This window comes from Triturus cristatus, chromosome 2_1 (assembly GCF_964204655.1).
Source record: "Triturus cristatus chromosome 2_1, aTriCri1.1, whole genome shotgun sequence".
Lineage (NCBI taxonomy): Eukaryota > Metazoa > Chordata > Amphibia > Caudata > Salamandridae > Triturus > Triturus cristatus.
The window spans coordinates 425021958-425038207 of record NC_140581.1 but is presented as its reverse complement, the minus strand read 5'-3'; the positions used below and the strand labels follow the sequence as shown (position 1 = coordinate 425038207).

The 16250-nt window shown below is 44.4% G+C and overlaps 1 protein-coding gene across 2 annotated transcripts in view; it reads right to left on the bottom strand.

The window, feature by feature from the left end:
* ERBIN (erbb2 interacting protein) overlaps window positions 1–16250 on the bottom strand; it is a 710320-nt gene that overhangs the window by 155944 nt on the left and 538126 nt on the right. For both annotated transcript variants that reach the window (XM_085631853.1, XM_085631862.1), the window contains exon 12: window positions 15758–15830. In XM_085631853.1, coding sequence (XP_085487979.1) covers window positions 15758–15830 — 73 coding nt within the window. The remainder of the gene's footprint in view (window positions 1–15757; window positions 15831–16250) is intronic.

Genomic DNA, 16250 nt, shown 5'->3' with positions numbered 1-16250 from the left:
ATTGTCCTGCTTTTGTGAGTTTGGCTGCGAGGTAGTCCGGTTTGCCTGTGTGCAAGGCTTTATGGGTGAGACAGGCAGTTTTGAAAGCACATCGTGCTTTGATGGGTAGTCATTTTAGTTCCTGTAATGCAGGTGTGATGTGGTTGTATTTCTTGGTGCCTGTGACCATTCTTGCTGCTGCATTTAGGGTGGTTTTCATGGGGGCTATGTGTGTTTTAGCCGTCCCAGTTAGTGTGGTGTTTCCATAGTCCAGTCTGGAGAGAACTAAAGATTGGGTTGCGATTTTTAGGTCATTGGGGGGTATGAAAGGTTTGATTTTGTTGAGGAGTTTTAGGTTGTAGACGGCACTTTTTGCTGTGGAGTTTATGTGGGAGCTCATGTTGAGACTTGAGTCTAGAGAGATCCCTAGAGATTTCGCTGAGATTGCTGGAGTAAGTTTGCAGTTTAGAGAGTCAAGGTTGTTTATCCATTCTTGGATTTGCGGGGGTTGTTCGTGATTGGAGAAAACTAGGATTTCAGTTTTTTTCTGGGTTGAGTTTGAGGTGGTTGAATGTTAGCCAATTTTCTACTTTTGATAGTGTGGAGTTGAGTCGGAGCATGTCATTGAGGGAGGATATCTCGAGGTACAGCTGGGTGTCGTCAGCATAGAGGTGGTAGGCGATGTTTGCTTGTTTTAGAATGGTGGTGAGCGGTTCCATGTAAATGTTGAAGAGTGTGGGGGAGAGGACTGAGCCTTGGGGCACACCTCTAGTTGAGGAGGATGTGTCAGACATTGATTTTTTGATTTTTATGAATTGGGAGCGGTGATGTAGAAATGAGGAGAACCATTTTAGGACATTGCCATCTGCTCCGATACACTTTTGTAGGGCGTCTAAGAGTAGTCCCCCGTGTCAAAAGCAGCTGATAGGTCGAGGAGGACAAATAGGCAGCATCTGTTAGAGTCAAGGGAGTTGTGAATGTCATCGGTTATGCTCAGTATAGCGGTTTCCGTGCTGCATCCCTTTCTAAGCCCGGATTGGTGTGAGTCAAGTAGGTTGTTCGATTCCAGGTGTTGGTTCAGTTGGGCAGCAACACATTTTTCCAGGATTTTAGCTAGGAAAGGAAGCTTATACCCCTTCAGTCTTCTTTGTAGGGGTACCGGGCCAGTACCCTTTAGTGCCCTGAACACAATGCACTTTGCTTTAAACCAAATCCGCTGCTTTAATGGCAGCCAGTGCAGTTCTTTCAAGGCATTGGATGCTGATGATATGCGAGGTTTGTTTAAGGCAGGTTTCCCTGCAGCCACTTGAACTCTATACAGTCTATTTGAAAGATACTCCGGGGGCTCCAAGTAGAAAGGCATTACAGGAGTCTAAGCTACTAAGTATGACGCTACACACTACAAGAGATTTAGCTTGAGTGGGCAGCAGTGGTAGCACCTTTCTAAGACTTCGTAATAGTGCAAAGCATGTACCTGCTAATTGTTTGTGGCGTGGGTCTCAAAAACTGGAGGAGAGAGTCATAGGAATCTTGCTTGCCAAATGGCACAAGAACTCTGTTTTGTCCTCATAGAGTTTTAATGAATTTGCATTCATCCAGCTGACCATTTACAGCATGCCTCTCTGGAATGCCGTTACTGCCTCCTCTTGATTATTATTGAGGGACACAATTAGCTGGGTGTCATCGGCATAACTAACCGCACTAATGTTGTGCTTTTTTATCAAAGTGATAAGTGGTCTTCATATAGATGTCAAATAATATCGGGCTGAGCGCAGAGCCCTGTGGTACTCTGTCACAGCATTTTGGAAGCAGTGCAGTAGAGGGGCAAAGAGACAGCCTGACACTTGTCCAATAAGTTGGACTCCAGCTAGTTTAGTGCTGTGCCTCCACACGGATTGAGGTTAGCCTGGAAAGCAGAATTTTATTGTCTACCACGTCAATGGCAGCCGACAATTCAAGCATGATCAGGACTGTCGTCTGCCCGCTGTCTAACTGTATCCATAGCTCGTCCAAAGCTGCAAGTAGGGCTGACTCCATACCATATCCAGGTCGAAAGCCAAATTGCTCATCCACAAGGAGGGACTGGGATTCCAGATATTGAGTTAAGCTTATGCTCACATATCGCTCCAGAATCTTTACTGGGAAAGGGAGGAGCGAACTGGGCCTATAGTTACTCAAAACCTCAGGATCAGCAGTTGATTTCTTCAAAAGTGGGGTAACAATTGCTTTCTTCCAGGTTTGGGGTAGCCTACCTGTCTTCAAGGATAGTAAAAAAACACCAGCAGTATGGGGAAAGCAAGCTCATCTTCCAGCTTTTTCCATATCCTTGGAGGTAGGGGATCCAGAGGAGATTCAGAGGTGGTAGGCATAGCAATATTTAGGAAGCACTCCTTCGAAATAGTGTCAAATGTATTGAGCCTATAGTCATGACTGTAATCGGAGTCAGTTTATTAACGTCATAGTGGCCCTAGATCTTGACAGTTCAATGGAACTCTGATCATCAGTCGCTCTGGACAGTATCTCTGGATTATCAGAATTGTTCAAAACAGGAAGTGCAGTCTGAACAGATGTGCTCATGTGCTCCAGAATAGTGATGATCTTATCATCAAAGAAATCAGCCAGATCGTCAAATAGTTCCTGTTAGGCTGTAACTTCTTGTTTTAAGCAGTCCGGATCTGTTCATCCCCAAAGAATTTCAATGACCTTTTTTGCCCTATTACTGGCTGCAAGGATGCTGTTAGCATAGAAGCCAGCCTTAGATTTACCGACCCCTGGGGTATAATTACCCAACGTAAGTTTGAGACACTTTCTATCTGCTTCCAAGTCGTCAGTACGCCACCTCCTTTCAAGTTTCTTGCATTCCAGTTTAAGCTCTCTTAATGATTCGTTGCACCAGGGAGCAGATACTCTGCTGCGTGCTTTTAATTGAATGGTTGGGATTACTCTGTCCAAGGTTTCAACAATCCCTTGCTCATGACCAACATAGTTCTCCTAAACTGATTTCTTAGGATCCTAATTGTTAGGGAAGTGGAAGGTGGAACACGTATTTGGAATACTCATTTTGTACCAGGCCCTCCCTTTTCTTAATGTTCCAGAGACTGCCCTGGGAGGACATGGTTGTTTCATAAATATCTGAAAGGATAGGGGGGCATGGTCAGTCCAGTGGTGGGGTGGGATGTCCTTCATGGATATAAGAACGTCAGGGGGTGAATATAAGATCCAGAGTGTGTCCCGCCGTATGGGTTGGGCCATGCACTAGCGGGTATAAACCCAATGCTTCACACAACCCCTGCAATTCTTTGAAAGGGGCTGAGGCATCCATATCGGCCCAGAGATTGAAGCCCCACAAAATGAAAAAGTTTGCACAAGCAATCGCTATTTCGGAGATGGCTTCTATCATGGGTTCAAGATGAGTATCTGGAAGTCCTGGTGGTCTGTAGCATAGGCTGTCCGAAAAGACATTAATTTTCTCAGTTTTTAGAGGAAAAATCAAGATTTCAGGGTCGTCTAATTCATTGAGTTCAAATCCAGAGAGTTTCCACCTTTCATTGTAAATGATTGCTACTCGTCCCCCCTTCTTGTTAGTGCGTGGTTTATGGAAGCCTTTTTACCCAGGAGGGCAAGATCTAGCCAAGTCTACCGCTGATTCAGGGGTCATCCAGGTTACTGTTGTGAACACTGCATCCCAGTCCTTTCATTCCCGAAGTAGGGAAATCTCCTCCATATGTTTTACTAGCGATCTAGCATTAAGTAGACCGCAACGTAGGTTAGTGGGATTTTCACTATGGCAGCATGGGTATGTGAGATTTTCATTATGGCCATTCAGAAAGTACCTTGGCTCTGCACAGCCTGTAGTAGGCAGTTGAGGACCATCATTTTCCTGCCCACACTGCTTATCAGTGTGGAGTAGTAGCTATCTTGAGTAGAAGAGCCATGGCTCCATGTTGGCGCAAATAAAGTCCCTCATACCTGGGGTAAAACCGGCAGCCTGGCTGGCGCTGTACACGGATGGGTGCAGGCAGGCTTGCCTCTAAACGGGCTTTCGTTTTTAGAACATATCTGGTATTTGAATAACTTATAGAAAGCAATTTTGCATCTCATCTATGACGGCTTACATGAGGCTACTTTCTTTTATGGTTTTTCTTTTTCAGTCATATTCACGCGTCATACTGGTACCTTTTTCTGTATTTTTGCGGGAGTGAAGCACTGCCAGTCAATCTTAAATAGTAAAGAGAGTGGTAGTGACATAAATGATGCCACTGCTCCCCCCTGGTGCACTGGGCTAATGCAAGGTCACCTTCGAAGGCACCAAGGATACAAGCAGTAAGGAAGATTTTCGCCTTGAGACCCCAATCTTCAGAAAACTGCATCATTTACAATTCAGAAGCCTTCCACTTACTGTCACCTGCACTTCACCGAGCCTCGGCCCTCAGAGCCTGCACATAAGATCTAAAACATATCCTCGGCTTCTCCAAGAGAGGCAGGACCAGCGCTTTTTTCCAATCACGAAGAACAGAGCCTGATTCCAATGATTGATTGAACAGCTTATCAATTACTGCATTAACACTTGAAACCACCAGTTTACGGTGGGGACAGGGATCCAAAGGTGACCCAGAGCCCGCATTACAAAAATCTGATTTGGAATTACCCAAAGCAACAGGCTCAGAGGGATTCAATGCCAGGCCATCCCTCACGGACTGACCACGAGGGTCATAGTCCGAAATGCCAACCTTCTTCTGCCTACCAAAGTGGGAGTAAATACCCTCCACCTTCTTGTGGAAATACACGGAGAGGTTGTCATACAAAGACTGTGTGGCCGGCAAGCGGCCTGCAATACTAAATCTCACAAACATCCAGTCACTGTATTTTATCAAATGTAATGCTTGTTAGGTATAAACATCTTCAACAGCTGAAAGTTAACATAAGGCAGCTGTTATTATCTGGCTCAGTCTACCTGGAACAGCAGCACATGTTACTTTAAAAGGGGAGCATCAGCATTAGTACTTCACACGAAGGGAGCAGAAGCTCGCTAAAACTGCAGCGGACAGGGACAAGGAGAATCTGCTTCTCAATTTTCAGATCATGAAGTTTCATGCAAATTGGCAAGATTTCAACCCTATTCTTCTGCTTGTCCCGCCCAGTAGCATTTTGGACTCTCAGTTTTCTGATTGGTTGATTTGTTTCCTTCTACTGCTAGCAAGCAGGGAACACGTTTTTTGTTATATTTCCAGCACTCCAATGGATGCATGCTCATCCCTTGTGCTCCCCTTTGCCCTCTCAAGCCCGCCCACTCTACTTTTCCTCCCATTTGCACCCCTCCCAGTTACATCTGTTTTAAAAAAAATTTACATTTGTGTATTTATTTTTTTGGGAGCATCAGGCTGCTGCAAGGGACCGCTCCGGTTTCCAAATGCACTTTTTTGCATGTTCAAGTCTTTTTAGGTCTTGCCTAGGCAGTGCGTGCGCTATCTCTTTGAGACATGCTGTATTCACTATATGGGCATGAAGCTTTGCCCTCTTTCCGCCCATCTTTTTAATTGTCTCCTGTCACTGTCATTAGGAAATGGTGGCTTTTCATTGGTCAATAGGCTTAGTACCGCCTTTTCTCTTCTTGTAACCTCCCATGAGTACACCCTGCTGTTATACGTGTTACTCAGTACGTTTTAATTACAGCCTCGGAGCACTATTTTCGTAAATGACTTTCTCCTGCCTGCCATTGCAGGCAGGACATGCTCTCCTGCAACCTCTTTTTTAACCTGTGCGGCCCTATTCACCTTAACTAAATAGATTATTATTATTTTTTTTTTTTTAAAGCACACCATGCTGTGCTTTCACTTTAATGGCGGCCGCACCCCTTTCTGTAGACGCGGCTTGCCGTATTCACCATAACAAAGTAATGCTTTTTTTTTTTTTAAAGCTCCCCATGCCGCTTTTACTTTCATCGCTGCCGCCCTCAATTCTTTAGATGCAGCTCGCCAGATTCACTTTGGAACACAGATACCTTTGTAAGTTTGTGCGTAGTTTTTGACTGTGACAGATTGCAGTGTGTAGCGTCATTTGCGTGGGCAAGGCTCGAAGGTCAGACTAAGAGCAGCCTGTTTCTCCAAAGCATTAAATGACCGCTGTCTTCCTATAACACTGGTCATACCCTTTCATTATTAGTCAGCAATTCCTAAGGGACAGGAGACTGCCTCGATCACTCTCCTTAACAAGCATTTACAATGTAATAGGTCTCTCATTACTGAAAGTTTGATCTATTGGCGTTGGTAATAATAATGCAACTCAAAAACAACGAGAGGGTGAGGGACTATCACTCTTGTTCCCCCAGATTAAATCAATTAAACAACAAAAGAGTGACAAAGGGATAGGGAGCAAAAAAGAGAGGCACGGGCAAAAACCAAAAATATTTGTTAAAAGAACCCTCACTCACCAACCTAGTTGGTGACATGCTTCATCATCGGGTTCCCACCAGAGAGGCCGAATGCCTCTCTGGTGTGCTGCGACGCCTGTGTTACAGCGGAGCGGGTTTCTGGTTGTGAAGGGAAGTGAGATTAAAAGGTGAATGATTTTAACCAATGACAAGTTTATTCTTGGCAAATCAAAAACCAATAAAAACGTGAATTGGGCAAGTTCTGGCCAGTGATGTTGACCAGGGCTTGACCAATTTTTAGGTCGACATGTTTCTGCTTATGGTGCCTATTCGGCTAAGCTTTCATCAGGACCAAGGTAGTCTCCACGGCGGTATGCACACTCTAAGGCGCACCCTGACCTGTGGAGATCAAAAGGTAAAACTCACGGTTTTACCCAGGAGCCTCCTATTATCCGGGGCTCAGAATGTCTGAAAAAGAAATGGGACAGACGAACCACATATAAAGAAACATACAAAGACAAAACATTGTTTGATTGCAGTTACAAACGTGCTTGAGTGAACAAACATTTTGTGGAGCCGTGCTGTACAACGAGAAAGGGTCTATTGGTAGCAATATTAGCCAGCAAGACCGCAGTACGAGTGATTATTCGTTGTATCTTTTACTAGTGAAAGTGTGGACTGATATTTATAAGATTAGAAAGCACTATTTGTGTCTAATTACGATTACTTAGTGATGTCTGCACTATTGACAAGGTGCAATCGTAGTGGCTAGTTGGCCGGAGTGTATGTCAAACATATAGCGAACTCGTGAAGTGGCATGCTAAAAACAAGCGTCTGTGGTGTTTGCCAGGCGCCGTTGCTCCAAAGCATGTCTCACATTAAAAATAGCTGCATGAAAAAACCAAATAGCCCTCTTACTTATGCTGTTGTTGTTACTAACATCATGGGTCCGGGAGGGGGGTAGTGAGCTATAGTATCTGGCGAGATAAAAAAAGCAGATCGTAGCTGTTATCATCTGCTTTTGGAATGGGATTTAGGAGGGAACCTGCTGCGGTGTCTTAGCGATTCGTCAACTTACTTCCATGCTCGCACACTCCCGCGATCAACCTCGATCTGTCCTCCTCGGCCCGGATCTTGGTAATGGTGCGGTGAACACGGAAGTAAATACTTCCTGGTTCTAATCACGTGATGGTTTCTAAGTACGTGTGGTCCAATAAGGTGGGTGAATCCGAATGCGGAAAATCCCTGCCATTGGTTGAGTCCTCGTGATTAGTGTAGAAGGAGGGGCGGGTAATGACGAGTGTGAGAGTTGGAATCTTATTGGCTTTCGCCAAGAGAAGGAGGTTCTTTTGGGTAGGTGTGTTTGATCTGTCATATGCTACCAATCGAAGCATATAATATCGATGTCTGAACCCCGGTTTGTGAATTGTTATGTGCATATATGTATGATGCAGATAAACACTCTTCTCTAGATGTTAGTATACCCGAGTTGGTATCGCATCGTGCGTACAAACTGAGGGCAGCATAACCGGAGGAGTTGGTCATCTATGCTGTCACAACACACAGAATGCAGTGTGTGCATAAAAGAACTACACGGAGGCTACTAAGGAGTTGATGTCGTGTATAATGGAATCAGTTTTTCAATATGGAACCCCATGGAATATTATCATTCAGTCCTTGGAGATGAGTAGATAAACGGTAAACCCAGCGTTGTTCTTTTTCAAATAGCAGTTGTTGGTTGTTTGCTCCAGGCTTGAGTTTCTCGATTACCGTCCATCTCATGTCATTCGTGGTATGGTTCAACTGTAGGTAATGTTCAGCCAATTTAGTGCTCAGTTTGCGACATCGGATGGTGCTGCGATGTTCGCAAATTCGCTGTTTTATCTTTCTGCTCGTCATTCCGACGTACCTCAGTCCACAAGGGCAAGTGATCATGTAGACCACATCGGTGGAGTTGCAATTGGTGTGCATTCTCTGTGTCCATTGTTTGCCTTGTTCCAGTAGTAGGTATTTAGATGGGGAAGTCAAATGGCAAACACTACATGACCCACAGGGGTAGTGGCCCACAATGGGCGAAAGGCCCCATGTACTGGTAATGGACTGATCTTGGTTTCTTTCTTGAACTTTCGGACGGGTATGTACAAGGGAGTCCTTAATACTTCTTGCTCTCTTATAAGAGAATAATGGCTTCTCCCAGTCATGTTTATTACTTGTCAGTATATGCCAATTTTTCTTTATGGATTTGCTCACCGCGTTTGAAGCTGCGTTGTAAGTTGTGACGCAGGTGAGAGGTGTAGTGTCCTGATCACCTTTCTCGTAAACTTCCAGTAGAGCTTCTCTGTTCTGGTTGCGAGCTCGTTTGTTACTTTTTGCCAGTATTTTGGTAGGGTATCCACGATCTTTCAATTTGGCAGTAAGATCATTGGCTTGCTTTTTGTACATTGAGACCTCGCTGCAATTACGACGGAGCCGTAGGTATTGACCAAACGGCAGGTTTTCCCTCAATGGACGAGGGTGGTAGCTGGTAAAATGCAGTAAGTTGTTTTTTGCAGTTGGTTTGTGGTGGGTTTTAGTTTGAAGGATATCGCCCACCCTGTTAATTACCACATCCAAGAAGATCATTTCCTCTTTATTGTGAGAATGTGTGAAATTTAGGTGAGGATCGCATTCGTTCACCCAGTTGTAGAAATCAAGGAGGGAATCCTCAGATCCCTGCCAGATGATCAAGACGTCATCAATATATCTTTTCCAAAAGAAAATATTGGACGAAAAAGGGTTTTGTGGCGTTAGGATGAATTTGCTCTCAAAATCAAATACATACAGTCCTGCTACCGAAGGCGCAAAGGTACTGCCCATCGATGTGCCGGATGATTGTAAAAACAGATTACCCTTGTATTCGAAGAAATTTCTTTTTAATGCAAGTGTGGCACATGCGATCACAAAATCGCGCGGAGTTGTATGATTCCACGTGCTGGAATCAAGGGTACTTCTGATTACATTGATGGTGTCATCCTGGGGAATACAGGTGTATAGGCTTTCAATGTCCATAGTCACCAGAAAAATAACTCCATCCGGAAGAGTGATTTCTTGGAGGAGAGCCAGTAGACTTTTCGTGTCTTTTAGGTAGGTGCTAGTAGCCTGTATCAATGGTTTCAGGAAGAAGTCACAATAACGTGACAAAGGTTCCAAAAGAGAGCCAATCCCAGATACTATGGGACGTCCGGGAGGAGGTATCCTGTTCTTGTGGGTTTTAGGGAGAGTGTAAAAGTAAGGGATGATTCCCTCACTGGTAGTGAGGTAAGTTGCTTCTTGTTTGGTGATAAAACCCTGGGTTTCCGCGTTTTCTACCAGTTGGTGAATTGTACTACGGAGTTCATCGGTTGGATCAGTAGCAAGAGGAGTATAGCTAATAGGGTCATTAAGGAGGCGTCTGCACTCCGAGTCATAGGCAGTAGTGTCTTGTATTACTACTCCGCCTCCTTTATCAGCCGATTTTATCACGATGTTTGGATTGGCTTGTAAAGAATGTAAAGCTTGGAATTCGCCAGTTTTCATGTTCTTAAAGCGATTCGGTTCTATAAAGGCATCAATATCGTTGGATACCGCCTGTTCAAAAGCTGTAATCTCCGGTGGAATAGCATAAGGAGGCGGGGTGAAGGTGGATTTTACCTTCAACCCTGTATCACTTTGTAGCGGCTGGGTATTATCCAGAGGCTGTTTTTCAAAGAAACTCTTCAGTTTCAGTTTCCTGAAGAAACTCGAGAGTTCACATTTCAGTTTGAATTTATCGAAGCGGGCTGTAGGTACAAAACCTAGTCCCTTTTCCAAGACTGATGTCTCATCTGGTGTCAGTACCACTGAGGAGAGATTTGTGATCAAACTCTTTGGTTGCTGGGGCCTGCTCGTGGTGCCTTGCTCCGTGTGTTGTCCCCCACTGATTCGTCCTGTTGCCATTGGACTTGGGTTTGTCCTCTTCTCCGTCCGCGGCCTCTTCTGCCCCTCTCTAAAAAAGGGGGGCGGTACTGATTCTGTTGGTATTGGGGATGTGGTAGGAAGCCAGGGTTCCAACCCATCATAGGGTGAAATGGTGGGGGTTGGAAAGATGATTGCTGGAAGGGATGCCAGGTCTGGTTGTTATATTGTCGCCTATTCCTTCCTCTTCCCCGTTGGCGTGCTTTATAGCTATCACCACTGGAATCACTAGCTGTCGAACCATCAAAGGAACTGTCCGTATTGTAGTCATTTCTTGAAGGTGGGGTGTAGTCTGGGCTAGTGTATGGATAAGCCTTTGTATAGGACCATCTTGTTAAATCCTTCTGGAATTTTTGTGCTTTAGACTGCGTGAGAGAGTCCTTGTATTCATTAATCTCTTTGTTCAATTCGTCCAATCGTTTTTTGTAGCCAGTTAAAGTAGTTCTGAAGTGGGTTTCCGTAAGTTGGATCTCTACCATAATAGCCTCCGAGAGCCTTAGTGCTGTTTTTATTATAAGCACTAACCAATCCCTGGTACAGTGCCAGGCGATCTGTGCCCATTCTTTTCTGAATTGTGCATCATCCAGAAAAATGCGAGGGGCGTTTGTAACTAACAGACCTTTGGGTGCTATGTTGTTTCTTAAGTACTCAGTGAGAATTGTGCCATGGAGAATGGTGCGTATTCGCCCTCTTTTTTGTTCGCTCAATTTATCCCATTCTGTGGTTTGCGAGATTGTTTGGGCGATCGAGGGGTCAGAAAAAAGTGAGGGGTCTGCCAAAAGGGCATCCACCTCTTCATTCGAGTAAGAGAGGCCAAGGTTATCCATGCTGCTATAAGTAGAGTCGCTAAAGTAAGGCAAGGGAGTTAACCCTCGCAGCTGTGCGCTGCAAAATATCTCAAAAACAACGAGAGGGTGAGGGACTATCACTCTTGTTCCCCCAGATTAAATCAATTAAACAACAAAAGAGTGACAAAGGGATAGGGAGCAAAAAAGAGAGGCACGGGCAAAAACCAAAAATATTTGTTAAAAGAACCCTCACTCACCAACCTAGTTGGTGACATGCTTCATCATCGGGTTCCCACCAGAGAGGCCGAATGCCTCTCTGGTGTGCTGCGACGCCTGTGTTACAGCGGAGCGGGTTTCTGGTTGTGAAGGGAAGTGAGATTAAAAGGTGAATGATTTTAACCAATGACAAGTTTATTCTTGGCAAATCAAAAACCAATAAAAACGTGAATTGGGCAAGTTCTGGCCAGTGATGTTGACCAGGGCTTGACCAATTTTTAGGTCGACATGTTTCTGCTTATGGTGCCTATTCGGCTAAGCTTTCATCAGGACCAAGGTAGTCTCCACGGCGGTATGCACACTCTAAGGCGCACCCTGACCTGTGGAGATCAAAAGGTAAAACTCACGGTTTTACCCAGGAGCCTCCTATTATCCGGGGCTCAGAATGTCTGAAAAAGAAATGGGACAGACGAACCACATATAAAGAAACATACAAAGACAAAACATTGTTTGATTGCAGTTACAAACGTGCTTGAGTGAACAAACATTTTGTGGAGCCGTGCTGTACAACGAGAAAGGGTCTATTGGTAGCAATATTAGCCAGCAAGACCGCAGTACGAGTGATTATTCGTTGTATCTTTTACTAGTGAAAGTGTGGACTGATATTTATAAGATTAGAAAGCACTATTTGTGTCTAATTACGATTACTTAGTGATGTCTGCACTATTGACAAGGTGCAATCGTAGTGGCTAGTTGGCCGGAGTGTATGTCAAACATATAGCGAACTCGTGAAGTGGCATGCTAAAAACAAGCGTCTGTGGTGTTTGCCAGGCGCCGTTGCTCCAAAGCATGTCTCACATTAAAAATAGCTGCATGAAAAAACCAAATAGCCCTCTTACTTATGCTGTTGTTGTTACTAACATCATGGGTCCGGGAGGGGGGTAGTGAGCTATAGTATCTGGCGAGATAAAAAAAGCAGATCGTAGCTGTTATCATCTGCTTTTGGAATGGGATTTAGGAGGGAACCTGCTGCGGTGTCTTAGCGATTCGTCAACTTACTTCCATGCTCGCACACTCCCGCGATCAACCTCGATCTGTCCTCCTCGGCCCGGATCTTGGTAATGGTGCGGTGAACACGGAAGTAAATACTTCCTGGTTCTAATCACGTGATGGTTTCTAAGTACGTGTGGTCCAATAAGGTGGGTGAATCCGAATGCGGAAAATCCCTGCCATTGGTTGAGTCCTCGTGATTAGTGTAGAAGGAGGGGCGGGTAATGACGAGTGTGAGAGTTGGAATCTTATTGGCTTTCGCCAAGAGAAGGAGGTTCTTTTGGGTAGGTGTGTTTGATCTGTCATATGCTACCAATCGAAGCATATAATATCGATGTCTGAACCCCGGTTTGTGAATTGTTATGTGCATATATGTATGATGCAGATAAACACTCTTCTCTAGATGTTAGTATACCCGAGTTGGTATCGCATCGTGCGTACAAACTGAGGGCAGCATAACCGGAGGAGTTGGTCATCTATGCTGTCACAACACACAGAATGCAGTGTGTGCATAAAAGAACTACACGGAGGCTACTAAGGAGTTGATGTCGTGTATAATGGAATCAGTTTTTCAATATGGAACCCCATGGAATATTATCATTCAGTCCTTGGAGATGAGTAGATAAACGGTAAACCCAGCGTTGTTCTTTTTCAAATAGCAGTTGTTGGTTGTTTGCTCCAGGCTTGAGTTTCTCGATTACCGTCCATCTCATGTCATTCGTGGTATGGTTCAACTGTAGGTAATGTTCAGCCAATTTAGTGCTCAGTTTGCGACATCGGATGGTGCTGCGATGTTCGCAAATTCGCTGTTTTATCTTTCTGCTCGTCATTCCGACGTACCTCAGTCCACAAGGGCAAGTGATCATGTAGACCACATCGGTGGAGTTGCAATTGGTGTGCATTCTCTGTGTCCATTGTTTGCCTTGTTCCAGTAGTAGGTATTTAGATGGGGAAGTCAAATGGCAAACACTACATGACCCACAGGGGTAGTGGCCCACAATGGGCGAAAGGCCCCATGTACTGGTAATGGACTGATCTTGGTTTCTTTCTTGAACTTTCGGACGGGTATGTACAAGGGAGTCCTTAATACTTCTTGCTCTCTTATAAGAGAATAATGGCTTCTCCCAGTCATGTTTATTACTTGTCAGTATATGCCAATTTTTCTTTATGGATTTGCTCACCGCGTTTGAAGCTGCGTTGTAAGTTGTGACGCAGGTGATAATAATGCAACACCAATAGCTCAAACTTTCAATAATGCGAGAGCTATTGAATTGCATTTTTTTTTCTATTTACTTTTTACACAATAAAGCGCGGGTGCTTAAAAAATAAATAAATAGAATAAAACATTTGAATGCAATAGCTCTCACGTTTTGAAAGTTTGAGCTACTGGTGTTGTATTATTATTAGCAACGCAGATAGCTCAAACTTTCAGTAATGCGAGACCTACTGAATTGTAAATGCTTGTTAATTTAGAGCTTCAAGATGAGCATCCAGCATCTTGGAAAGATAAGTAGAAGTGCACATGTACACATTAAAACTCGTGTCACGAGACACATGTGTGAAGCACGCAAGTGCGTATGGGAGGGTAAACAATCACTGGAAAAGCCAAAAGCTCGGCCTTTTAAAACAAGCACCTGCAGGCTTTGCCAAGGCTTGTTTTGTTTCTCTGTACGTCTACTTTCTAATCTTCTTCTTCAGTAGAATGTACAAACAGAGGCAACACAAAATCAGCAAGATTCAGCATTAGCCACCTCCATCTTTCAATTTGATGGCAGTATAAAAAGGTCGAAATGCCTTTAACTATCCAGGGCCACTGGCACCCGGCAGAAACTACACAAATGTTGTCACTGCTACTAGCAGCTATTTTTCTTAGGTAGGCGCATCGTAAACAAAAAAAAGAGTAGGCAATATAACTCACATAACACAGGGCAAAGAAATAAAATCTGCAAAATATTCTAAAAGTAGGGGGACAAGAGAAAATAACGCCAGTGTAAAAGAGTAATTGGACTGGAGTATAAGCAAAGTTAGAAAACAGCGGCAAAACGATGGCGTGGAAGCCTGAGAAATGAACGATGAATGGAAAGCTCCAGTCGACAAGGGTAACAAAGGAAACATGCAACACGTCTGTTTTTCCCCAAAGTTGAACACCTGAAGTATCAAGATGCAAGATTGAGCTTGGTACACTATGATCCTAAATGAGGGGTCTCTCCTATATGTAGTGGTATATGGGCAACCACCATTCTGTCCTCTACAGGGTGAGTGAGTGGATACAGAATAAGAGGTGGAAGGCAGCATGAGCTCTTGGGAAGAGTCAAGGAGCTCCAGAGGCTGGAAGGAAGCCAAGCTAAAGAGACTCTCATGCAGGCGAGCGCACGGGCCACGCCCCAGATAAGCGGATTGTGGAGGTTACTGAAGCCACGTGATCTTAGAGGCTCCAGCCTGAGGAAGGAGGCAACAGAATCATTACAGAGGAGAACAATTGTTGTCCGAGTGCTCACTTCAGAGTGAGCCTGGACCATTCCTATTATGCTAGTAATGTCAGGCTGTGAATGACAAGCCACAAAGTGGCGAGGTAGGACAGCTGGCGAGGAAAGGGAATGTCTGGCCACAAGTATATTCAGCAAAGCAGCAATGAACTGGAAGTATGTGCAAAACTAGATCTTAAAGTCCAGAGGCGCAATTCTGTCAGAGGGCAGAAACCCGTGCCACCAAAACCTCTACAGCAGGTGAGGTCCACTGACTTGTAGGTCTTAGGTCCTGATAAATGACAATTAGTCAGTAGGGCCTGTGGATTCCACCAGCTGGGAAGAGAAGGCACAAACTACACCAACAAAGAGAAGTCTGCGCAGTGAGAGGATCACTCAAGCAGGGGGGGGCGGTTTAATTGAAGCAGAGCCTGACAGGGTGAGGAGAGTTGTTGACATCAAAAACTGCAAGTAGCACAAGCTTTCTTGGCGCTCTTTAAAAAAGGGTGTGGAATGGTTTCTGAGAAGGTGCGTTTGTAAGCACCAATGTGCAAGGAAAGGCCTGGCCTTTCAATGAAGAGATAGATAGTTATTTCTGCTTTGTATTCTGCACTATCGAAGAAGCTCAAACATTTCCAATTGTAAGAGCGGACACCGAGGCTTCATGGATTAACCACCATGCATGTTGGGTGACAGTTTTTAGTACAACATTAAACCTCTTGGAGTTCAGGTAAGGCCTCTGTCCAGACCCCAACATTATTGAGGAAAAAGGAAATAGAATAATTTAGCACTCATCTTTCACTTAATAAAATGGCAAAAACACCACAAGTCATCGATTTATCCCAGAATGAAACATAAGCAGTGTCTTCATACAAACACTATCAATAAACACATGCATATATTTAATGATCACCTACCCTCCTATAGAGTCTGGCAGAAAGATCAGCTGGTTTTCATCTATTTTCAGCGTGGTGAGTTTCTTCAGTGAACCTGTTATGAAATGCACAATATCTTTTAGAGAGAGAGACTTTACTTGTGAATCAGCTCTTTTAAATTAAAACCAAGTGAACATATTGCATTTACCCTCATGATCTCATCAGAGGAGGCCATAAGTCACACGTCTCCAAACCTGAGGCCTAATGACGATACTTTGCTGAATTATTGCTTTGCAACGATAGGATGTAGACATTTCGGCCTCTAAGGAATCAATCAGCTCACAGCACGATCAAAAACACATGCGGGACTGCAGAGAGGCAACATCTGTCAAGCTGAGGGATGCCAAACACATCATGCACAACCCGAGGACACAGCAGACAAATTGGATGGCTGAGCCCCTGTTACCAATGAGCGCACACACAGATCAGATAAAGAATGGGAAAGACCTTCCATGGCACAACAAATTAATTTTGC